At 35.2% G+C, this 26,460-nt stretch overlaps 1 protein-coding gene across 1 annotated transcript in view; it reads right to left on the reverse strand.

Moving 5' to 3' along the window:
• Positions 1–26,460, reverse strand: part of PolE1 (DNA polymerase epsilon catalytic subunit 1) — a 415,552-nt gene that overhangs the window by 97,176 nt on the left and 291,916 nt on the right. Inside the window, exons 39-40 of the mRNA XM_090412775.1 lie at positions 17,241–17,401; positions 8,653–8,828 (exon numbers count right to left, since the gene is read on the reverse strand). Of these exons, the coding sequence (XP_090268901.1) occupies positions 8,653–8,828; positions 17,241–17,401 (337 nt within the window). The remainder of the gene's footprint in view (positions 1–8,652; positions 8,829–17,240; positions 17,402–26,460) is intronic.

Raw genomic sequence — 26,460 nt, forward strand, 5'->3', positions numbered from 1 at the left:
GTGACATGGGGCATTGTCGTCTTGATAACATGGGTCCATTCCATAAAAACTCCACAGTGTAGGCAGCACTTCATTATCCAGAATATCAAGGTACTGAGCTGCATTTGTGGTACCACAGACAATGATCAGTGGTTACACTCAAAACCAGCTGAATGCACCCCACACACACCATTACTCCTCCAAAACCAAACTTTATTCTGGGTATAACACACTATGATAACAAATGTTCATCAGGCTGCTTCCACACCCTGCCATCAGACTGGAAACATGTGAACATTGATTCATTGCTCCAGAGTACTGTTTTCCATTGGTCAATTTGCACTTTGCACCAGGCCAGACGAGCTGCTTTGTATGTTATTGCTACGTACAGCCAGAAATAATAAAAATCGATGATGATGAAACTGAACAAGCAGATAATTACATATTCTTAGGACAACAGATATTAATGGATCAAAATATCATGGAAGAAATTAAAAGACAAACAATGCTTGGGTGGAAAGTATTTGGAATATCTGTTCAATATTCAAAAGCCAATTACCATTATGCCTATAAAGAAAGGTTTTAACGAGTACATTCTTCCTATATTGACATATGGCTGTAAAACATGGATATTAAATATTTAATATGGAAAGAAGTATGCTTGGTATTACAAGACTGAATCACAAAAGGAATATGTGGATAAGAAATCAAACCAAAGTCTCTGACATCACAGGAGTGAAACATCTGAAGTGGCAATGGGCTGGGCATATTGCTCAAAGACAAGATCAACAATGGACAAAAGAGATACTAGATTGGATTCCGCAGAAGGAAAAATGACCATGACACCAACCAAAATCATGGTGGATTGATGAAACATCATATTTGCAGGAGTGACATGAGGAAAGAAAAGCCATTGACAGACAGTCTTGGAGTCATTTTGGAAAGGCCATCATTCAACAGTGGGCTCAAATGGTTGAAAATGATTTACAGCATGGAACATTCTATACCACACAGCTTGACACTCACAAAACTGTTATATTGGTTTTTATCAGTTATCATTTTGCATATGATTGGTTTGGATAACATCAAAGCAAGTAAAATCAAGAGAATCGTTAATATCTTATATATGTAAACTCTGTATTATTAGATGATGGTTGCTGATAATGCATTCAGTTTACAACTTTCAAATCACAAACAGAGGAGGAAGTAAAACTGAAGTTCCCAGATTGTTTACTGACAATTTAAGAAACTATCAAAGCAGTAAAAGGCATAGCGATGTAGCATATTATGAAAACATAAGTCGTATTTCCATCAAATACTAACTTATAACTTAGTCTTGCCTAAAAAAAAGAAAAAAAAATCCACCCATTATCAAGATGGATTAAGAGCTCAGATCACTCTCCCAGAAGAAAAAGATGACATCAAAAACAATCTCAACATCTCTCATCTAATCTGTAATTTACTGATTACAAACTAAAGATTATAAATGAAATATATAATTAAAAAGGATGACTTAAGGAGCAAAACTAGAAAACTGGAAGGAGATCCCCTCCCATAGTCTGTGAGGTATGCAGAGAAAAAAAAGACCAGGTGGATCCTGTTTCAATATCCAATTCTTGTGGTGTCCCCTGTTAGTAGATGTTCACCTAGATAATGAACAAATAGGCTCACAATTTTGGATTAACAAATCATATTTTATTCTGTACTGACTTTTAAACAACAAATAAAATGATGATACCATGTGATGAAATATCATGCTGACTAGGGTTTCACCAAATTAAACAAGGTACCTGAGGTTTTTGTCAGGAAGCCAAAGCAAACAGTGAAAAGTCAGCTACTGGAAGAAACAAACCAATTCATTCAAAGAAATCAAACCCAACAATATTCCAAACATACCAAGATCCCCCTACCAAAAAAACAAATATCCACTGCATGAGTCCCACATAAATGCCATTCATTACCACCTACAGACATCCAAACTGGACCTCCTTCTTTTAACAGAAACCCAAAGCTACATCAACCACAATTCACTGTCAGTGCTCAAATTATACTCTTCATTTTGCCACAAGGGTGGCACCTGTGTCTTTGTGTATTCTGACATTGCCTGCCATAGAATGCCAAATTTAGAATCCCCTGCTTTCAACCTCCTCTGGCTTCAAGTTTCCTTGTCCCACTTAGTAACATTCATCTGCTGCATTTACTGGTCTCCTAACTCTCAATCACTCATACCTCTTCACCTTCTTTTCCATGAATTGCAACCATCTTTAATTCAGCTATCCAAAGTGCAAAGTCATCTTCCAAGGTGACCTGAATGTCCATAACTCCCACTGGCTCCCCCTTCTCGAACACAGATGAACAAGTTGGACATGCTGAGAAAGTTTTTGTTATATGCAATGATATAATGCAAATTGTACACCTACATATCTACCTGAAATCCTGATAATCCCCTCCACTTTCCCAATACACTGATTTTTTTTTTAAATAGTTCTCCTTCCAGACACACTGTAGAGGCTACCTCCATTCTCGGCAACTCAGACCATAAACTTGTGAAAGTTTCTGCCTTACAGAATGCACCTCTTCTGATCATATCCAACCTCATGTCCCTTGGCACTATAAAGGTACCAAGTGGGATGACCTCCAGACTACTACTACTCTTTTCATGACTATTGTTTCTACTGTCCAGACCCAGACACCTGCACTGAGTGAGTCACAGAAATCATCCACACTGACATGAAGTTATGCATCCCTCATTCCATCCAAAATTCCTGTGCATTTTCCAAGCTCTGGTTCTACAGAAGATATATAAAAGCAGATGAAAAAAAATACTCAGCTTACTGCATGGTGGTAGGCATTAAGAGCCCCAGCCTCATACTCAGCCTATGCGGAAACATGCAATAAATGAAAAACAACTATCAGCAAATCCAAATCCAACTCCATAAAGACCAACAGCAGAAAACTTGCCTCCTGTCAATATGGAAGCCATGCCTTCTAGTCATGCCTTACAAATGTCACTGAATGTAATTTTTGCTCACCTGTACTTCCACCTCTCTCTCTCATCTAGACGGCGATGGCACTACTGTTACGGTATCCAAAGAAAAAGCTGGCATCACTCTATTCCTCTAACTTCTACATAGATGACGATGACAAATCACCTCTTTCCATGCCAGCAAACGAGCACCATATGCCCCCTGTGGTCTTTTACCAAAAAAGACATAAGAATATTAGACAACATGAACATTACAAAGTCATCTGGTCCTGATGACATCTCTCCTATTATGCTTCAGAACTAATAACTGTCATCTGTTGCCTCTTCAATCTTTTATACCCAGATGGACCTATCCCTTCTCATGGTAGCAAGCACAACCCATTCCAAAAAAGAGGAGACAAAAGCCTACTGTCTAACTACCAACCAACTGCCATCACCTCAATTCTCTCGAAAATAATAAAGAAAGTTATCTACAGTCAACTTCTTCACTATCTAGAAGCCTATTAATCAGCAACCACCAGTATGAATTCTGCCAATTAAAATCCATGGCTGATCTCAGCTTACATCACCCATCACTGGACCCATTCTATAGAAAGGTTCGGAGAAATGTATGTTGCACCCTTGACATTTCCAAAGCTTTCAGTCATGTTTGGCATCAAAGCCTGTTTTGCAAACTGCCTTCTTTTCTACCTGCAACCCTCTATAACTGGATAGCAGCTTTCTCTCTGGTTATTCAGAGTATATCATGGTAGATGACACTCTCTCTTTTATACATAAATTACCTATTCTCAGTCACTACAAATCCTATCCATAACTTTGTCAATGATAGCATTCTCCATTCATCCTACTCCTTCGACAAACCATGTAATATAATTTTTAAATGCCTTCATGCATGTAAGAGAAAATTAAATATAATTTATTATGCCTATATATTTTTCCCAGTATGTCATGAGCATGTTTTAGGGAGAAGGCAGAAGAACTGGTAACAAAATTGAAATTCTGAATACAAGAATGAGTCATACAGCATGTGTATAATATCACGTGTCTTGGATGCTGCTATATATTATTATTATTATCTGAGACCTCCAGGGAGTCAATATAGTAGGAAGAAACACTCTATTAGAGTTCAGAGACATGGGAATAGATGTATAATTAATTAATTTAAGAAACATTATACACAATTAACAGCAATCACTTCCCAAAACTTGGAGATAGGTACACAGTCTGTCTGATTAAGATTAGGATGATGAAGTATGGCTTCAAAAAAAAAGACTATCAAATTTGAACCTACTGTAGTGTAGCATTTTGGTAGTTTCAGTGAAGTTTTAGTATAGTGTCAATGGCATAAGAAGCAAAGCATGAACCTTCAGATTCCCAAAATTGTATACAATTTTGATGTTCTTCAATTCTAATAGCAGAATGGCCAGTCTATCCAAAATAGCAAAGATGACAAGAACAGAGTATTTGATAAACACACCAGGCAAAGATAGAGGTGATAATGTATCTTTGATTAGGTGGTAAGAAAGATGACAACTTCTGGGCTATACAAATTATATCGGTGAAGGATCCTTGCTATTTGTTCATACGTTCCTTTAAGGTAGAGTATACCGATCCTTTGAACATCAGACTGCAATCTGGAAGAGGAATGATAATTATCAAACATTTTCTGTATCAAGGTCTTGCTGTATCCATTAAGTAATAAGGTAAGTTTTATTTCATTTAATTTTTCTAATAGAAGATATTCAGAAGAACAAATTGTGCATGCTCTGTGTACAAGGCTTATATTTTGTGACAGATAATGATTTGAAGATGTGTGGATATATCTCCCTGTAAAAAAATTCAATATTTCCAGCACAGTTATGATGGATTAAAGTATCCAAAAAGGGGAGGCTGTTGTTAAATTCACATTCAATAGTGAATTTATACAAAATATGAGGCACACGTTGAAGTGTTACTGCAAAATCTGGACCTTTCGGCAATATACTTAATTCATCATTGGTAAAAGGACGGTTAGTTAAATTTATTATCTATTTTTCATGGACAGAACTGAGTAATCGATGAATGAAATGACAGCTTCTTTGTCCTAATAATTTAAATGTACATATCAACTTCTGTTTATAGTCAAATCAATGTGACAAGGATAACCTGGTCACCTTCAACATTGCCAAAACACAGCCCTGCCTTTTCTCTCACAAAAATGATCTCAGCTTACCTTCCATTATCCTCAGTAATACATGCACACAAACCTGACAGGATGAGCTCTCTCTCCTTGGACTGACATTTACATGCAGTCTCTCCTGGCACATATACATCACATCAATAGCTTCCTCATCCTCTAAAAATCTAGGCATTCTTTTCCATGTAAGAAATTATTCTACATCCACCCAGCTACTAACCACATACAAAACCCAAATCCGCCCATCCTTAGAATACTTCAAACATTTTGGGTGGTGAACCTAAAACCTCCTAAAATTGTGTCAAATGGATTATTATTATTTCACACCTCCAGGGAGTCCAAAGACACATAAAGGGAGAACTTGTCTACAACTCTGTCTCCACCAACTGATCTCAACAGCATCTATCACCGACCACCACCACTAGTATTTCCACAGGCAATCACAGACATACATGCCCACGGCGGGATCGAACCTCCAGCCTTTTGGCTGGAGAGTGGATACACTAACCACTCAGCCAACCAGGCTGGTCAAAGGAGAGCAACTGAGCTCATAGATGACCCTTCCCTCACTTCAACCTATCTCACCGATGCAATGTTTCAGCTCTGTGTCTTTTCTACAGGTACTTCCAGTCACTGTTCCAGTGAATTTGCAAGCATCATTCCTCCACTTCATGTTAGGACTATTAAAACAAGAGCAGCTGCTGCCCAACATCCCTTTTTAGTACAATTGCAAACACATTGCACCTGCTTTTGCTCTTCCTCATTTATTCCATCCACATCTGTCCTCTGAAACAACCTTCCTCATAATATGTTTCCCAACAACTTCAACCTCCAGCTCTTTAAGAAAAATGTCTATAGATTTCTTCTTTTTCAATCCTTATCTGCACCTCACACATGGCACTGATGTGCTCTAGGTTCTCGTACCTCTCATGTGTGGGATAAAAAAAAATCTCAACTTCAACAAAACTGAAGATTGGAATCATCACATAAACATGAAAAATGTTAATGGAAAAGAAGCGGGACTAGCAGAATTAGAGAAGTACTATGATGACATGATTGGTGCTTACCAGAGGGAAAAAAAAAAAAAAAGAAAACTAAAACATGAGATACTTCTAATAATAACCATATGATAAATTTAAGTAAACTTATTGAAATGAGAGGCAATTTCAAGTAGAAATAGAGGAGTTATGTTAGTCATTAAAGAGGATTACTGCATACATAAGGAAAAGAGAAAAATCCTGATTCTAGATGGATATTTGAACAGCAGAGTAGGAAATGAATACCAGAGATATAGAGAAACATTTTTGAAAAATTGGAGAAAGGACAAGGAGAACAATAATAGCAAGTACGTACTGTATTTCTGTTTCAGAACATGAAAACCATGCCTACATAAAAATATGCATAAATTCACATAAAGAAAAAAATATAAATTCTGGAGTAATAATTCTAAAGATTGTTCAAGAGAACAGCAGCAGAAAATATTTACAAATATAAAGCTGTCAGGAATACATAACAATATCTGAGGTAGAAAATCAAAAACCTGAAATGTGGTTAAAAGATTGTGGAAGATGATATTATACCAGAAATGGTCTAATATGGCAGTATAAAAGTTTTACAGTAGCTACCAGAATTCAGGTCTGTCAGAAAGTTGAATGACTTGAACATCCCTACTACAGTATCATGTATAAAAAGAAAAACATAACTAAATGTGAGAATTACAGAAAATTAGATTTCTTTGTTGAGTGTTTCAGGTAAGATTTATATAAGCATTCTTGAGAAGAGGTTATGAAAAATTGTGGAAGAGAAACTTAGAAAAGAACAAGCAGGACTCAGAAACAAACAGGGTCTGTTAGGATCATATTTTTACTTCATGTAAATAGAAAGCAATATACAGCCTATACATATGTCGTACATCAGCTGGCAGATCTGAAGAAGGTACCAGAAGATCACTCAATGTAATATCAGGTGTAAGACCAGAGTTTACACTATCTCCAACATTATTTATTATTACAAGGATCATATTATGAAGTGGCATTAAGCATGACATCAGATTTGTAGATACATTAATCTCAGTTCTTTATTTTTATGCAGATGACATTTTATACTCCTAAATAAATCCAGCACAAGTTTTCAGGATTCTTTAACTAAACCGAATTAACACGTGTAACAAATTGGGATGAAAATCAATAACAAAATGACGAAAACTATGAAAATAGGCAGGTATATAGGGAAATCATCACATTATCATTGTAGAACCTACAGAACAAGTAAAATGTTTCAGTTATTTATGCACAGCTTTCACGCAGATGATAAATTAATCTGGAAATAGTTTATAATTTGCTTATTATGTATACACCCCAGTGTATATATAATAAGCAAAACTAATTAGTAGAGATCTGGGGTTTTACTTTCTAGACTAAACACTGAACTTTTTCAAGTCTCCAATAAGCAGGAGTGGTGGCCCATGCCAAGCATTGAAATTCATCTATCACACAGACTTTGGCAAGCATTCGTGCCATGGTTAACTAAATTATCTGTTATGTAACCTGATAATTCTAAGTACTTTATAAGATCATAAATGATGACCAAAATATAAATCTATTGTCATCATTAAATTCCAGATATACCTGGAGATTTAATCCACATCTCAGATCCATAAGTTAAAACTGATTTAAATACTGTCTTATATCCAGCACAAGTCTGTTTTAGCTAATTTTACTTTTATTCTATATAAATAGCAGGTCAAAGACTAGAGATCTCATACAGATATGAGAATTCTGAGGAAAATCAAGTGAGTGAACAGATGATATCAATGGGAGAATCATACATATTAAAAATGAAGATAACAGAAAGGAACTTGACATTATCAGCATTCAAGAATGTGTATGAGCAGAGCTAACCTAAAGTGAAATGGTCACTTAAATAGAAAAGCAGAGGAGAGGTTGTTTGATGATGAAAATCCAGAAGAAGACTCAGAATAAGGTGGAGTGATGCAGTCGGTAATGCCTTACAAGACTAAAACAGTCTGAATATATTGAAGACTTCACAAATAACAGATTAATTTTCAAGAAAATAAAAGAAAGAATTGGAAGAAAATAGTTCACAAAAAGATAGTAATTGTGCAAACTTAATCATATAGGATTACCATAGCATTCTGAACACCCCAGGATATACATATCTGGAATTTTATGATGGCAATCATGACAATAATTAAGAAAACATGAATGATATATCACATGTGTTAAAGCAAAATATCCTAATAGATATATTTATGACCTTATAAAGCAATTAATCAGGATACATAACAGATAATTTAGTTAACATGGTACAGATGCTTGCAAAAATCTATATAGAGGATTTTAATGCTTGGTAAGGGCTACCACTCCTGCTTATTGGAGAACTGAAAAAGTTCAATGTTTAGTCTAGACTCTAGAGTAGAACTCCAGATTATTTAACCCTCAATGCATCCATGATATCAAATATTATAGGTTTACAACAAACTATAAATTACCTATTATCATCAGCTTCTTTGCCACCTAAGTCAGGACATTCGGTCTGACTACACCATAACAGAAAATTTTGCTTTTGCAGATGGCGTGCAAAAAATAAATCAGTTCCAAATACAGCTGTGTCCTGGGAAAGATTTCCCAGTGGAACGTGGAAATAACGGCACTGTTCAAGAAGTATCTAAAATTAAGTACACAAATTACTAATCATAAAAGCAAGAAATAGCTGCAAATATTTGTAAATAAAGATATAATAATAAACTGAACTCAATAAAAATTTCCTGCCAAACAATCAATACTATTCCAAATAGAATCAGAACTATTCCTAAGCAAACTCACTACAGCAAATTTTCCTCAGTAAACTATTCTTTTTGTCCATGTGAGTTTGCTATAGACTGATTGTATACCATAAGATGTACATTTACAAAGTATGTGGGCCTGATAAGCCACACATGGATACCAAATACTTCAAAGTTTTCATTGCTCTGCCTATTTCTGCATGAGCAGGAAGCTGTTTCATCACTATTAACATTAAGAAGGAAGGTTGCAGTAAAATTAAACACACACACACACACATACCATATATGTTTTATGAAATAAGAACCTAGCTCTTACCCCTTGCTTCACTGCAAACAAACTTAACTTCCATGGAGGCCCCCATGTTCCATATAACAAAAAATTTCATCAGATAATATCCTATAAAATCCATTCAGAAGTTTATAGACCCCACCCCTATCATATCATATCTTTCTCCTATTAACCAGAGTCTGTAAACCACGTACCTGCAATCTGTCCTCATAACTTAAACCCCATAATCTGAATATATCTTTGTAACTCTTCTTAGCACTCTTTCTGCAGCTTGGAAACAGACCAAATCTGTGCACAATAATCCAGGTGTGATCTTATCAAGGCCTTATAAAGAAGCAAAATGACTTCCTTATCCTTATATATCAAGGTCCACTTCAACATCGTAATTATCCTCTGAGTTGAGTTCTATATGCAACTTTTGCTATGACATTTGAACTTCATATTACTATCCACTATTATGACAAGATTCCTAGCCTCGCTGGAAATCTCATCACAACAAAGTGCATAACTTTACACTTACCATTAAACTGACAGCTATTTTTGTTTGTCCAAATTTACAGCCTATTCAAATCATTTTGTGCATGCTAGATATCAGTAACATTCCTGGGTGCCTTGTCTATCTTCTCATCATCAGCAAACAATTGCACATTTCCTGTTAGACTCTTCCTAATGTCATTAATGTATAGATTGAATAACAATGACCCAAAGACTGAACCCTGAGGTACACCACTAGTCACCTTAAATCTGGCAGATTCACACCAACTATCTACTAATCCAAGTCGAGTTTACATTAAAATTCCATATTCTCCAGTTCATGCAACAGAATTTTGTGTGTTATCCTATCCCACAATGTCTTAGCAAAATCCAACATTATCATGTATTAATTCACACTAGATGCACCTAACATATCCATTCCCTTTATCCAACTCAGCATTAACATTGTTATAAAATATGAGCAAATTGCTAAAACATGGCCTTCCTTTAGTAAACCCATGCTGCTCCTTGCAAAGTACAGCTTGTTAGTCTACCTATTTCTGTATGTAAGTTCTTACCAACTTCCCTAAATCTTCACTACCACACCAGAGATACTGATAGGTTGGTAGTTAAGACACAATCAGTTTTTGAAACATCCTTGTACAATGGAACTATGACACATTCCTTGCATTCCTGTTGAATCATTCTTGAGCTGATACTCAAGTTATGCAAACATGTGAAAGACCTAGCCAATTCAGTTTAATATTTCTTTCACAAATGGGCTGATATTCTATCTGTCCCTATTTGACAAATTTTTACCCAGGTTGTGCAACAGCTCTTGAAGCTCATTTTCATGCACCTCTATACTTCATTCAATGTAGCAGTTGCACTGTACACCATGTTACATACACCTGGTTGATATATCTTAGCAAAGTGAGCACTCATTAACTGAAGAATCTATTAGCTTTTGAAACTAGAGTAACATCTTCATTCAGTAGTTATATTCCACATTCATTCTTTCTTTTGCTTGCAGCATAATGATGAAATTCTTTTGGATTGCCTTTAACCTACATAGCAAATTTCTGTTCATACTATGATTTAGCTTTCTGCACAATACTTGTTAGTTTTCTGGTCTATGTTTTATATATTTTGTGACTCCTCTTACTTTCACGATATTCTTTCCACATCATCATCTTCTTGTGGATCTCTTGTTTAATAAGTTTGCACATCTATTTCACTCCCAATCTATTTATTCTTCGAACACTAGGGATATATTTAGATAACATCTCTAAGCATTTTTTCAAAGTTTCCCATGTATTGCTGACATTTTTCCCATTCAGTAACTGATACCATGGGAACAAAGATAATATTCCTTTAGGTTGGTCATAATTTCCAGCTTTGAAATTCAGAATGTAACCTGTTCTAATGGGATCATCAATATAATTAGATACTTCCCAAGAAAGCATAACATGATCACTGTCACCAACTGGTAGTAAAATAGTATATTCTTAACAGAGATCCTTTTGGAAGCTATGAACAAATCCAACACTCTTTGACCTTGAGTTCCTTCTTTCACATGCTGCTTGAGCAAGTTGTCTCACAACAATTCAATCAATTCCTCTTCATTCTTATCATGAGATTTCTCTTCTATCCAATCAATGTTTAGATAATTAAAGTCTCCCATAATGATCACTTCTTTAGTACCCATAAGGCTAAATTGACGATGCATTTCTTCATTTCCTGCAACTGAGTCACCAGGTCTGTAGCAACATCCCAGCATATATTTCACTCTGTTAGTCTCCACTTCACACCAGATAGCCACAAACTCACTGCTACATGGAACATTATTATTATTATTATTATTACTACGGGCTACTCCAGGGAGTCCTTAGACTCATCGAGGGAGGCCCTAAACATCATGTTCACACAACTGTTCAACATTCTCACAGTATCTATCATACCTTGCCTTGAACTCGCTCACTGTCATAGCACCCACAACAGACTCTGGCAGCTTATTCCACTCATTTACCACTCTAAAAGTAAAGAACCCAGCTCTAACACCCCTGCTAACCACGCTCTTGCCCAGCTTCCATGGGTGTCCCCTAGTTCTCCCACCACCAGTCCTGATCTCAAAAATATCCTCTGAATTAATCCTATAGAATCCTTTCAGCAATTTGAATGTCTCAATCATATCTCCCCTTTTCCGCCTATCAACCAGTTTCTGCAACCCACAAATCTTCAACCTGTTCTCATATGGTTCATTCCATAGACCTGCTATCATCTTAGTCACTCGCCTCTGGATCCTCTCCACCTCCTCCCCATCAAGAAGGAACCGAGGTGACCAAATCTGGGCACAGTAGTCGAGATGAAGTCTTATCAGGGCTCGGTACAGAGGTACAATAACATGCTTGTCTCTGCTCGTCAAGGTATTTTTCAACAACCAAGTGAGTTGATGAGCTGATTTAGCTACTTTCGCAATGTGCCCCCTAAACTTCATCTCCTTATCCACCAACACTCCCAAGTCCCTGGCCTCATCAATCTCTTGGAGTACAGTTCCACCAATGTGGTATACTGCTGCTAATCTTTTCACTCTGAAATGCATAACCTTACATTTTGTCACATTAAATTGACATCCATTCTCCTTAGTCCAGAACTCCAATCTATCTAAGTCATCTTGCAAGACTTTGACATCTTCTGCATTCACTATCGCCCTACCCAACTTTGCATCATCAGCGAACAAATGAACTGTCCCATATTACCATCATTGTTTTCTTACGTTTCTACCCTAACTGGACTGAAGTCGTCTGATATCATTAATAGTACCCCTCCCTCCTCTCTTGTCTCTTCTGTCATTCCTAAATTTTGTATACCCATTACACTTTATCCCAGTTATCATAGCCAGGTTTCACTAATGCTAACAATATTAGGCGTCATATTCAATCAAGCAATGAACTCAACCCCTTTGTTTCTGATGCTCCTGGCATTTGTGTACAGACATAACAAATTACCACCTATTCTTACAATTCGATATGCAATCTATTTGGCCTTGCTGTAGACCTTTCTCTTTTCCCCAGACATACTCAAAAGGTCCAAACCCAAAGCATATATTTCCACTCCTTAACCAGATGCATAACCATGTTTCAAGCCATTCATATCTTTATCATGTTTGCATACCATAACTAAACTTTCACATGCATTTTTCTCATTATTTTGCTCTATATTCTTTTATGGCATCTGACAACTTATTTGCTATGAACTTTGGTATGCTTCCTTCACACAAGGTATTCAATAATCAAAATTGTCTCTTGTGATCTTAATCACACCCAGTGAATGTAATTCAATTTATTAATTGCTCTTTACATATTTTGAAGCAACAGCATTTTATTATTATTATTATTATTAAGATATTTAGGATTATTATTATTAATGTGTTACATGGTGTTTATATATATATATGCAATGTTACATGAAGCAGAATATTTTTTGTCTACCTATAGTATATTTGTACCATGGGTGAGCTAAAGATTTTTTTTCATGTTTTATTAATTTTTATTTTCTCTGATATTTTTTTATTACTTTTTTATGTAGAATGAAAAACTTACTCTTAGAGAACCAAACATGGAACTCTTGTTTTTTTGAGTCACTTTAGGCATCCAATTTAAGATTCCATTTAGGAATTTTAAAAGTTTTTTAAATGGCAATGTCCAAATAAGTAATATAACTGCCATTGTCTAATTAACACTAACAGACAATTCCTGAACTTCTAATTCATTTTCTACCCATACAACTGTCTTAGTGTTAATTAAATAATATGCACATAACATCTTGATATTAATTACACAATGGTAGTTACATTATTTTTCAGGCCATTGCAGCATTTAGAGTAAAATCTAATGTGGCAAACTAATCTCTAAGCAAATACCGTGTGACATCCAATGAATAGTTTTACTGAAAGTAAAAGGCACATTTCCAAAATATGCAGTTAAGAAGTTAAATAAGAAGTCCTGGAAAAGAAGAAAGCATACCAAAAGTTTCTAGCAAATAGGTCGGCAGATGTCTTAAAAGAATAAGAAAATTATAAGATAGCATAAAAATAGCTAGATAAAATTCACAGCAAAGCTGCACTAAAAATATCATCTTCAAATTCATGATATGTATCCTCTAGGGGTGTACAGGATATGATAGTAATACATGAAAACTTACATCATTATTAATTTCCTATCTACAATTTTCCTCCAAATCAATCCATTACCTGTCAAAATTCCAACATTATCAGCTCTTATATTTCTATCTTCTAAGGTACTTTTCATTCTATCAATCCACCTATATCTTGGTCTTCCTTTGGGTCATTTTCCAGCCAACCTGGCAGAGAACACTTGTTTTGCCAACCTTTCCTCGTCCATTCTGTTTAAGTGACCATACCACCTGAGATTAACTCTGCTAATGCATTTCTGGATGCTGACAATGTCAAGTTCTTTTCTAATATCCTCATTTTAAATATAATATTGCCACTGATGCTCTGTTCATGGCCCTAATCTTTCTCAGGACTCTCACTGTGATCTCTAGTCTTTGGTCAAGTGTTTTATTTCTAACCCAGCTCTCAGATCCATAAGTCAAAATTGGTTTAAACACTGTCTTGTATAGAGCTAATTTAGTTTTTTGACTAATTTCTCTCTTATTTCATATAAATTTATTCAGTTGACTTCCTATAATACCAGCTTTATTGATTCTGTTGTCCATTTCCATATTTAATTTACCATCACAAAAATGGTGCCTAAGTAGCTGAAATGTTTTAATTGTTCTATAGGTTCTCCATTCACAATACAGTTGATATTTTCAATGCTTCTGCCTATTTTCATCGCATTTGTCTTGTTATTGCTGACCTGCATATATCTATTACAACAGTTATTCAATTTAGCCAGGGAATTTTGCAGACTTGTACCAGATTTATTTAGAAATATAACATCATCTGCATAAAGCAAAGAGCTGAGATTAACATCTCCAATTTCGATATCAGGTTTGATACCACTTTCCTTCATGTGATCCATGTAGATAATAAATAAGAGAGGGGATAATGTACATCCTTGTTTGACACCAGATTTAACATAAAACTATCTTCTTGTACTTCCTTCAATTCAAACTGCAGACTTACAACTCAAATAAAGACTAAGGATTGCTTGATATAATGCCCCATTGACACCATACAACTGTATGCTTTGAATAGCTTTTCTCTTGGCACCTTGTCATATGCCTTTTCCAGATCTACAAAACTTAAATACAAATCTTTGTTCTATTCCCATGATTTCTGAACTTTTTGTCATAAAGTGAAGATCTGATCCTGACAGCCTCTATTTGGCCTGAATCCAGCTTGTTCTTCACCAAGGTTCCCTTCCACAATCCCTCTCAACCATTTCTCAAGTATACTTGCAATAAATCTTACCAGGAACACTCAGTAGGGAAATATCTCTATAATTCTCACATCTCTTTTATTTAGTTTTATTTTCCTTTTTATATATTGGTACCATGAGAGCTCTACTTCAATCATCTGGAATTCATCCTTCTATCCAGGCCTTCTGAACTATGCAATGCAGCCACTGTAAGACTTTCATACCTCCATACTTGAGCATTTCTGGTTGAATATCATCTATTCCTGCTGCCTTTCCACATTTCAGGCTTTTGACGGCTTTTTCTACTTCAAGTATGGATATGCATTCCTGATTGCATGCCTTTTGAGTGTTTTTTTTACTACTGTACTGTCACAGATTGTTTCATTTAAAAATTTTTCGAAGTATATCAATTCCATACATTGATATCTTTTTCACCAATTTTCATGTCACCTTTATCTTCTCTAATTCCTTTTACAGCACTCTTTCCTCTACTTCTCAGCTTTTTCAACATCCTCCAGAGTATTTGCCACCTTCTTGATATTTATTTTCTATGTTCTTACCAGTCTTTTAGATTGTTTCATTTTTTCCTTCAATAATGTTCGTATAGACAGTTTATCTGGAGAAAAAGCTGCTCAATTTTTAATTATTTTTAAAACTTTCTTTCATACTGTTCTTTTTAATATAATATTCCTTTTTTCCTACGTAAAACTAAGTAATGGTCACTTCCGATTTCAAATCCTCTGTACACTCTTGTATCTTGAACCAGCATGAAGATATCTCTATCAGCAATGACAGTCAATAAAGCTTTTCTTATTTCTTGTTTTCTCTCCATCTGAACTTGTACACATCTTTATGCTGGAACATAAAGATGTGTTCTTTGTTTCAGTCACACCAATCATGTCAACATGGTACCTCTCTAATTCTCATGTTGATCACTGAGTTTGATCCAACAGCTGATTCTCATTCACACTTCTTGTTCTGGTTCTCTGGTGAAAACAGTAGGGGCTTCATTTAACTAGACAATGCCAAGCTGAGTTTCAGTGAGCAGGTAAAATAACCATACAATATTGAAAGTTTTTTCACTTCACTTGGTTATACTATAATTAAAGATGCCAATAAATTATATTCTTGGTTTAATCCTTTATCCAAGTGTAAGCAAACAAAATTTGCAAGTGAAGGAACTTTGTGACTGGGCAACTTGCATATAGCAGCTAATGACTTCACATCACTTGCCGTAGTATCCCATAATGTAAAGCACATATGCTTAAGGACATGTATAATGCTATGCATTATAGGAAGGGTAACTACCCAGAATGGTTTTGACCTTTATTGAAGTCACATCAGTGGGAGCTAGACCCAGAAGTGATGCCAATGTTGAAATAATACAGAAGTCATATTTCCTTATACAAGAATATAATTTCTTGGCATCTTTAATTTATTTTAATGCAGACAATAGGTTACCATGAAGAATCAAATGAGGTGAATAATGTAATAAAGCGTATAATAAAATGAATGAACAAATAAAAGCATATGACTATTTTTACGGTCAAAACAATGATAGAATTGAAGAGTATTTAGGCAGTAGCCTGTTCAGTATCTAACTAAAATAAAAATTACATATATGAATTATATTTAATTACTTTTAAATTACATTTTATGTTTTTATTTATTATAACAAAAGGAGTTAGAAATAGAGGTCCAGTGATCATGAACTGGATGGTGGAGTGAAACAGGTCATCTAGTCTAAATCTGTGACAGGGAGAGAAAGAAGAAAAGGATTTATTATATTTTTGAGGATAAAATTTAGTTAGCCTGAACAGAATTACAGTGACATGCAATAAATACAATTATAACTTAGATATCGTTATGCAGTCATACACCTTACGTTGCTGTGAGGTAAGAAACACTGAGAATAATACATTTTTGAGCAGTCTGCAAGGAATATACTGAAATTCATTCCTGTCAAACATATTTAACAGGTACGAATTTCAGTGATATGCTACTGTTTGTCTGAAGTAACATTAAAGAATTACATCCACTTGATTTTTATAATCATAATCAGCTAAATTACATATAACGTAAATTATAATTTCTTCACTCTCTCATCATTAAGACGCTTATAGGGAATAAACACTGAAACTTACTGAAAGAGATGATTCTGCATTCATAAAATGTCTAATCATAACCTTTGATCCAACTCTTTGCCAGTCCATAACTTGATACAGAGATTCACTATCCTTCAGGTGAATTGGTACAAGTGGAAATTCCAATAATCCTGGCATGAAAGTTCCTAAATCTTGTATACCTATAAATATATTGTAACTGCATTGTCACTGTACCATGTCAATTACTCAAAAATAAAGTTTGGTTTTGAAAATGACATTTTAATTAATATAACAATTCAATGTAAATAAGCATAATAATTTACAGTTCTGTTATTACACGATTATCAAATTCCTGATATGTAGACTCAAGGAATCCTGATACTGATTTATGCTCATGCGTAGTGTTGGATTCTGATTATGTAGAAATTAGAATAAATGTTATTTGATTCAGAATCCAACATGATTTTCCGTCACAAGAACTATATTTGTAAATATTATTTATTGTAAATAACGTAAATGTAATTTGATATCATATAACTACCTTTATTATATCAATTATTTAATTATTTAATCAAAGAAATGTGTTAATGGTAAATAGATTCTGTATTAATTATTATTAAGTTATTTTATTTATTGTTGTGTCAATATTGTAAGTACTTGTATTTGTAATTTAACTACGCACTTATTGAAATGCAAATATTCTATTTATTCTTTTTTGTGAAAGTTTAACGTTATGTAATAACTGAATGTAGTTGTATAGCCTAATGTAACATTCGCGAGAATGTTTACGTTTATCGGTTGTCATAGAGATGCGTGAAATAACGAGCGCGAGTGAAGAGAGCGTGGGCAAAATAAGAAGAAAAAATATATACGTAGTAGGAGAGTCGGAACGGAATTTTGGAAGTAAAAGGTTAGCAAGGAGATAAACTAGGAAAGTAGAAGTAAATAAAAGGTTCTTAGGGTAGGAGTTAAGTTGATAATTTTTATAAATGAGCAAGGAAGAAACGAATTTTATAGTTAGCTGAAAGTGAAATCAGCAGTAATTGTAGAAAGGAAATTAATGCTACAATTGGATAAAGCAAAAAGCTGAACATTCAAGGAAGAATTCTGAATGAACCCGGCTATTCTAGAATTGTGGCTTATTTCCGATTTGCCCTAAAGGAACCTCACAGCGTTTTAATTAATTTATGAGTGGTAACAACGATAGTTGAAGTGCCCTAATTGATGTCAAGAATTCTGAAGCGTAATTGATAGTGCTTTAAGTATAACTGCGAATAAGTTTTGTAAATGTGTTTTTATTCTTTAAGTGTGATAAGTGAATTCCAGAAGTTTGCTCACAACATAATAGATGTTCTAGGAACCATTTTCGGTAAGGTCTACCATGGTGAATTGTTAACTTTAACTGTGGAAACCCTTCGTGATTGAGAGTTGGAGATAAGAATTGTTTGAAGGATATTTTCAACTATTAGATCCTGTAATATTTTGAACTTGTAGCATGACTGAAAAATGTGTGAAAACTAAATAGATTGAATGTTCAGTTATATTCATTTAAGTGTAAAAACCTTATTACCCAGAAGCTAAGAATTTGTATGTGAAAGTTTGGAAGATTGAATTAATATGAATGACTTGACCTGATGTACTAACTTGACTGAGTTGTCATATTTAGAAGTAAAATTCATGTATTTGTTATATAACCATATATTAAATGTTTTGTTTGTTAATTTAAATATTGTGTTTGCCTGAATTTCTTTTTACTGCACCGTTCACAAAAATTCGAATCAAGCGGGAATCCCAAAAAGAAAATAAATACTTCGGCCTGAATGAATGAAAAGACTGCTAACTAATTTTGAATTGATCCTACTAATTCATATAGGCTTATTTAAGGATAGAGTGGCGCAGTATAATAGAAATTTCTCTACCCTTAGATCAGTGATCAATTTGCAATTAGTTTTCCTTTATTTTATGAAAGTGACTTTTAGCAAGATGGCAGATTCGAACGTCAAGAGAACACGTCACGACAGTAGACCTACACATTTTACCATGTAGGCATTCGGAACTGAAATCCTACGGGATAGGTTGGTTACTCCTTATTCCTGGAGGTATCCTATGTCTGTAGAAGCATGTGTTCACAGGGCCGGTTTGCAGGAGGAAAAACCCCAGAAAAACTGGGAAAAAAAACCCTGTGGTACATGCTCAAGACTGGCTATGTCTGAGAAAGATATTAACTTCTCACGTCAATGATGGGATTCCCATCGTCTTCATCAACAACAGAAATCGAACACAGGACACTCCTTTCCCAGGCATATAGTTGCGAAGTGCATAACCACGCGGACTCTCAAGGGATATGGGATTTTTTTAAAATCACACACACAAGAGAAGTTCTGAAACCTATAACATAACAGTGCCACTACTAGCAAGTTTCTTGAAAAGCAAGGAATATTTATTTATTTTGTATCCAAACACAAGTGGTACAGTAGTAAGTAAGTAATTGGTACAACATTATTTACTACAAATTAGGATACATTACAAATGAGAACAGCTTAAATTTAATAGGTAAATTATACAGGGAATAATAGGTAAAATATGAAGAAAAAAGAAACTATATATATAAGTTATGTACCAAGGTTTCCCAAACTGTGTTCTGCGAAGGTGAATAAGTGTTCTGCGAGAAGTTCTCCTGGAATTTGTCATTTTAGTTTTCTAAGCATTTTTCATGAATAACTATTTTATAGTGGAAATATTCTGAGGAGAATAATATTCATGAATATGTCGAAAAGCTCAGACCCAGAATGCCTGTTAACATCTGTGTATCGTTAATTTTCACACATCGAAACCATTCAACATTTGGGAAAGGGAATACCACTGTTTATGACCGGTCATAAAAATTGCCTGCAAGCCGATTACAATGGGCGGCATATCCTCTGTTCTCGGAACTGAAAGAAATAACATTTGTGTTGTAAATGTTAGTGACCAATCAATCAGCAAGGAAGTATAAAGAAATTTTTTCCACTAAAATTGAAGATCAAGGTAGTCTGTATCCGGTTCTCAACTCTAGTAATACTGAATACTTTCTTCACAAGTTCGTATTGTAGGGTGAAAGTTTCGAAACTGTAGTGCCATGATTTTTTAAAAGTAATAGGCCTGCACATCTAAATTTTAATATGAATAAGAGACATGGGACTTTGTTTAATTTTGGTATTAAGAAATCTCTTATTGAAGGTGCTTGTGACGCAACAGATAGTGAGTCATCCACCTACAAAGCGATCTCCAGGATGAACAAAAGGAGGAGTAAGTACTTATAATATTATAAATTTTTGGTGATCAGAATGGAATATGTCAATGAAAATCAGCACAAATTAATTTAATGATGTTGGCCTGAGGAAACTACAATATGCTACAAGATTTCATTAGTCCAATGACTGATAACTGATTTAATGTAATTTTATATTTGTTGACATGTCACACTGTATACATAAGTGTAATAATATTCTTTATGATTATGCCATAATTATTAATATTGTAATGTATTTTATTAATTAATTAATAATTATTAATTAATTCATTGCAAAATAACCCAGGTGTTCCGTTAAAATTTCAGGATTTGTGAAGTGTTCCGCCGTAGGAAAAGTTTGGGAAACGCTGTTATATACAATAAATATTGTCAGATATTCCTCCAGTATCTTGTGCAATGAACTACTCTTTCTCTGCAGGATGTAAGGTCCTCTTTTGTGCAAGGCAATTGAAGAAGGGGGGCAAGAAAGAAGGTGTTCCATGGATTGGGCTGCCTCACACAATTATCTGGCCCAGTGAGGCAGCCCCATTTGATTAGGTTTTGCAGCATCATATCATCCATAGTTTGTTGAGGCTTTTCCAAGTATTCCGGTCCAAGTGTGCACCACATGGAAGATATTTGGCTGTTGGAATACCAGTATTACTCTGAGGGTATAGTGCAAACCATTATTGAAGTATTGTCTCTGGAGGCTTTTTAGGTGGTTCAACAGTTACTAGAAAGCTATGTCGGGATCTTAGTCTTTGGGGCACTGTAGTCTGGCAAATAGTGGGTGGCACTCATCATCCATTCATTTGTTTGCTTCTTTCGTCAGCTGAGAATGCAGATCTTCAAATTAAAGAGGGTGCAATACCAGTCAAAGTATACAGTCTCTTAATGGTGTTGGTTTCAGGCATCCTGTAATTAAGAAGCAGCTTTCATTCAGTGCTGAGTCAAGTTTTTCAGCATGGCAGGATCTGGCCCATACAGGGCAGGCATATTCAACAGATGAATAGCAAAGGGCCAAGGCAGAAGATTTCAGTGTGCTAGGGTCTGCATCCCCATTTAGAGGAAGTAAGCTTTCTTAGTATATTTCTTGCATTAACTTTTGCCTTTTTTTTTTTTTTTTTTTTTTTTCAAGAGTACTTGGATCAGGACAAGGAGACAGTCTCTAGTTATTCCATATATTTTATTTCTGACTCTGAGATGGTTTATGGTATCGTATGCTGAGTTAGGTCTACAAAGACTGCTCCTGTAGCTAGTTTTTGCTCATAATCATTTTCTATATAATGAATGAGGTTGAAAATTTGTGATGAACAGAATTTGCCTGGTCTAAAACCAGCCTGCTCAGCAATAAGATGGGGTTTGATTAGGGGTTGTAGCCGATTCATAATTAATCATTCATAGAGTTTAAAGAGGTTCCTGAGTAGTGATATAGGTCTGTAAATTTTTGCTTCGGTTGGAGTTTTCCCTGGTTTCAGAAAGGCCACCACTTTAGCATGCTTCCAGATAGTTGGTATCCTTTGGGTTCTGAGACAAGTGTTGTATAGGTTTAATAACCACTCTTTAGTCCTAGATCCAAAATGTTTAATTTGTTCATTATAGATATCATCAAGGCCTGAAGATTTTCTAAATTTTAAAATAATAAAAAATGCAGCATTGAGTTCAGTGATCATGAAATCTGAGTTAATCATATTTTGTTCTTCACTTGGGGTTCTAAATATCTTATTTCTTGGATGCTTTTTAGGGAATTTTCCATTCAGCAGCAGCTGGTGAGCAATTTGATTAGCTGTTACCTGTGGATGCTCATTTGAATTAGTGAAATCCTTCCTAATTCTGTTGATCAAGTTCCATGCCTTTCTGCTACTATGAGTTATGTCAAGGGCTTCTATTTCTTTTTTCCATGAGGAATGCCTTTCCTCTGATATCTCGGAGCATAATTTTTCTCCTGCATGGATAGTCTCCTCTGAGAAGGGGGTTGGTATTGTAAAGTTGTAATTAGCATACTGGTCTTGTATATCATTGAAAAGACCTGGAATATAGTTTGTGCAGCATCCTCAGGGAACGTGTTTGGTGGAGATTTTCCTCAGTATTTTTATGAATTGGGGATACTCTTGTGGGACTGGCTCTGTGGAGTGGTCAAGATCTTCCATGAAACCCTTCCAATCAGCATTTTTGAAATTACATCGTCATCTGTAAGAGACCATGTTATGCATAATGGTTGGGGTTGAATTGAAGCATTATAGGTCTATATTGAGTATGTAGAATGGGATTTAAAACCTTTTTTTTTAGGGTTATAGCCATGGGTTATAGTCAGGGTTATAGTCAGGGTTATAGCCATGCTTCCTGCCACTGTTGAAAGCTGCAGGGAATTTCAGATTATGTATCAGGTTTAGAGAGAAGTTTTTGGCCCATTTTTCAACATGTTCTCCATCTTCTTTGGTCTTTATGTAACCCCAGTTAATACTATGGTTGTTAAAGTCACCTAATACAACATTAGCCATGTATGCATTATTATTGAAAAGGATGTTGGGGAAGAAGAAAGCTTCTTCTGGCAGTTTATAAATTGGGGTGATTGAGATATTTTTAAATGTGATTGCAATAATCTCAATGTTTCTGTTGTTGAGTCAATGGACGATGGAATTAAGTTTTCTTTAGTAAATATTGCACTACCATAACATATTTATCATGGGATATCTCTTTGATGAGTTTCATGCCATAGATGTAAGGTCTGGCAGTGCCTTCCTCTCTGTGAGTTTCTTGCAGGCAGAGCATATTGCAGTCATTATCTCTGCAAATATTTCCATTGAAATCTTGTTTGACACTGGAAAAATCATCAATATTAAATGATATTATTTTTAGGCTTGGCCCCATGCGAGATCCTTTAGGGCAGGAATTTGGGAGCATTTTAGTTTGATCACTTGCGTTTGATTGATAGCAGCTTTGGCTTCCCCTAATGGGTAGTCACACGGTGCAGGAACGAGAACCTAGTTGTTATACATCCCAAAAGTTAGGATATTATACTCATTGGCAAAAACTGCTATTGGAAAGACAATTCTGAAAAACAGAGGCAGATGGAATCAAAGAAGATAATGAGAATTTTGTATGGTAGGTTTAGAGCTGAACTTTGTATGGTAGGTTTAGAGCTGAACTTTGTATGGTAGGTTTAGAGCTGAACTTTGTATGGATGTTGACCAGTGGCTGCTAGTGTTCTTACACAGAAGAAAGTGGAAGAACGAAGGTGGCCGACTGGGCAGAGCAGAATCCATGCAAGCATGAAAAAAAAAAAAAAAAAAAAAGGCATAATGTAGAAACAGAGCATATTTGAGAAAGTGACTGAGGGAGTTTTTAACACATTCATATGTAACATGTTCCTTGACATCAGGAGGACACATTTGTCAATATATATGGTATGCCAGTTTCCTGTTTTTTTTTGTTAAAATTTTCATTTCAAACGAATATCTGAACTGTTTTCTTATTCTGAGTTATTTATATAACATTTGCTTTTAAAAATATTATGTATCACATAAATGGGTTGTTTTCTAACCAAGAAGCATATATGAATATCTAGCAATATTTCATTTTACAATTATACCATCAATACTATTTACAAAAATATCAAAAGAAAACAAAGGCACTCATTGCAATCAGCAGTTCTCCATCCCCCCCCCCCGTCCCCCCATTATCTCTAGGAATACAGACCGTACTTGCATCTGCTAGTATGATGAATGGATGTGACCTATATTTGTTACTTATATTTTGAATTTATTAAAACATTGTTTTGAAAATTGTTGCATGTGTACTTGAATTAACAGTAAACTCAATAAACTTGCAATTATTTCTATACTGGTGCTGAATATTACTGTTTACAGGATAGTTTCCATTCTCATTTACCTCCAGTTCAGTCATCAAAAATAAATCAAATTTTATATAGAAAAACCACGGTCGCTGTTCCTTTTGTAAAATAATCAGATACAATCATTTCATTTCACCTCATTTATGCAAGAAAATTCAAAGTGCTGTAATATATAACCTTTCTTAAATATTTCAGTCTCAAGTAGAGTCTAATACATCACCAGGGTTTGGAAATGTAATATTTCCAAATTTTTTGTATAATACTTCTTTATTTCTCCTTATTATCATCATCAACAGACCTCCATGGAGTCAAGAGACTTATTGTGGGAGGTCCCATTCACATGCACAGCTCACCACCCACCACTCTCCATGGAAAAAATCTACTCCTCACTCTCTCTTGCTCACACCCACCTTATACAACTTCTAGGGATGGCCTCTTGTTCTCCCCTGTCTCCAAATATTTTATGACAAATCTCATCCATGCTAATCCAGTAATTACCCCTTACCAACTTATACATCTCAGTCATGTCTCCCTTCTATCCACTAGGCTCTGTAATTTGCATTCTCTCAATCTGTCCTTAGATTCCACATTCCAGAGACCAGAAACCAACTTAGTCAATCGTCTCTGGACCCTCTCCAACATGTCATCAACCTTTTGAAAACCTGGCGACCAAAAATCTGTGCACAGTAATCTATATACAGCCTGAACACAGTCTTGTACAATGGAATTAAAACATCCTCACAATATCAGCAAAATTGTCAATGAAATTTCAAGTCCATATCCACCAAAATCCTCAAATCATTCAACTCCACCTCCTCCAAAATATCCCCATTAATCCTATACTCTGCATCCCATCTTCGTTTCCAAAATTTTAAAATCTTACACTTTGCAACATTAAACCAACATTCCTACATACCAGCCCATTCAGACAGGCTATTTAGGTCCTCTTGCAGAAACTACATCTGCCATACTTCTCATAACTCTCCCCAACTTTGCATCATTTGCAAACAACCGTATATCACCATTTAAGCCCTTTTCAATGTCATTTACACAAATTAAAACAACAATGGCTGCAAAACAGACCCCTGGGATGCCACTAGTGACTTCCCTCTTTTGGGATACCACTCATCCATACACAACCTGTTGATACCTATTAGACAGCCAATCTCCAATCCAATGCACTAATCTACTATCCAACCCCATCTGTTCTAATTTAACTACTAGTGTGTCATGTGGTAATCTATCAAAAGCCTTTGCAAAATCTAAATATACTGTTTATGCATCCCACTTGTCCAATGTATTTGTCACCTTGTTATAACAAGTAAGCAGATTGCTAAAACACGATCTTCCTTTAACAAACCCATGCTGTCAATTAAAGAGAATTCTACTGCTGTCCACCCAGTTCTGAATCCTTGTCCTCATTAGCTCCTCCAAGACATGACCACAGCTCCAGACAAGGAAATTGGCCTATAATTCAAAGCCTCAGTCTTATCAGCCCCTTTATGAAGCAGAACAATTTTGCCATCTTTTCATTCCCTTGGAATGAAAAGATGGCAAAATTGTCTGGGAATGAAACCTTGTTGACATCAAGTTTGCTCAATTCTTCAAATACACTTGCTCACTCGCCATCACTGGTTCCTTATTTCCCCATGTCCACTGTTCTCAAGTTCTGCATTATGTTACAATAACTAGGAGGGAATACTTTAATGAACTGCTCATTTAACACCTCTATTGTATCCTGCTCGGTGTTTATCTTTCTCCTATTATCACTGACCAACATTCTTCTCCCATAATCATTCTTCTTTCTACTGGCCACATATCAAAAAACCTCCTTAGGACTTTGTTTAGCATCATTTGCTAACTGCTGCTCACACTGCACTTTTGCTACCCTTACTAAGTGAGTCACCTTCTTTGCTTTTTATTTCAGGTGAATTTCAAAAACAAAATAAGGGTTTCTAATATTTTAGGATTAGCCATGATTTCCTTGGAAATAAACTCCAAAAGTAGTCTTTTTCTTTCTTGGGGCTAAAGAATTGAAGAAAAACACATATGAGATCAATGAAAAGTCTCAGAAACATTTCACTTATCCATTATTTTGAAATAAGTTTTTCACGTATTTTAGTGTATTTCATGTT

The sequence above is a fragment of the Typopeltis vanoorti genome, chromosome 23 (assembly GCF_054136105.1).
Source record: "Typopeltis vanoorti isolate ZY-2024b chromosome 23, IOZ_Tvanoo_1.0, whole genome shotgun sequence".
NCBI classification, from domain to species: Eukaryota; Metazoa; Arthropoda; class Arachnida; order Uropygi; family Thelyphonidae; genus Typopeltis; species Typopeltis vanoorti.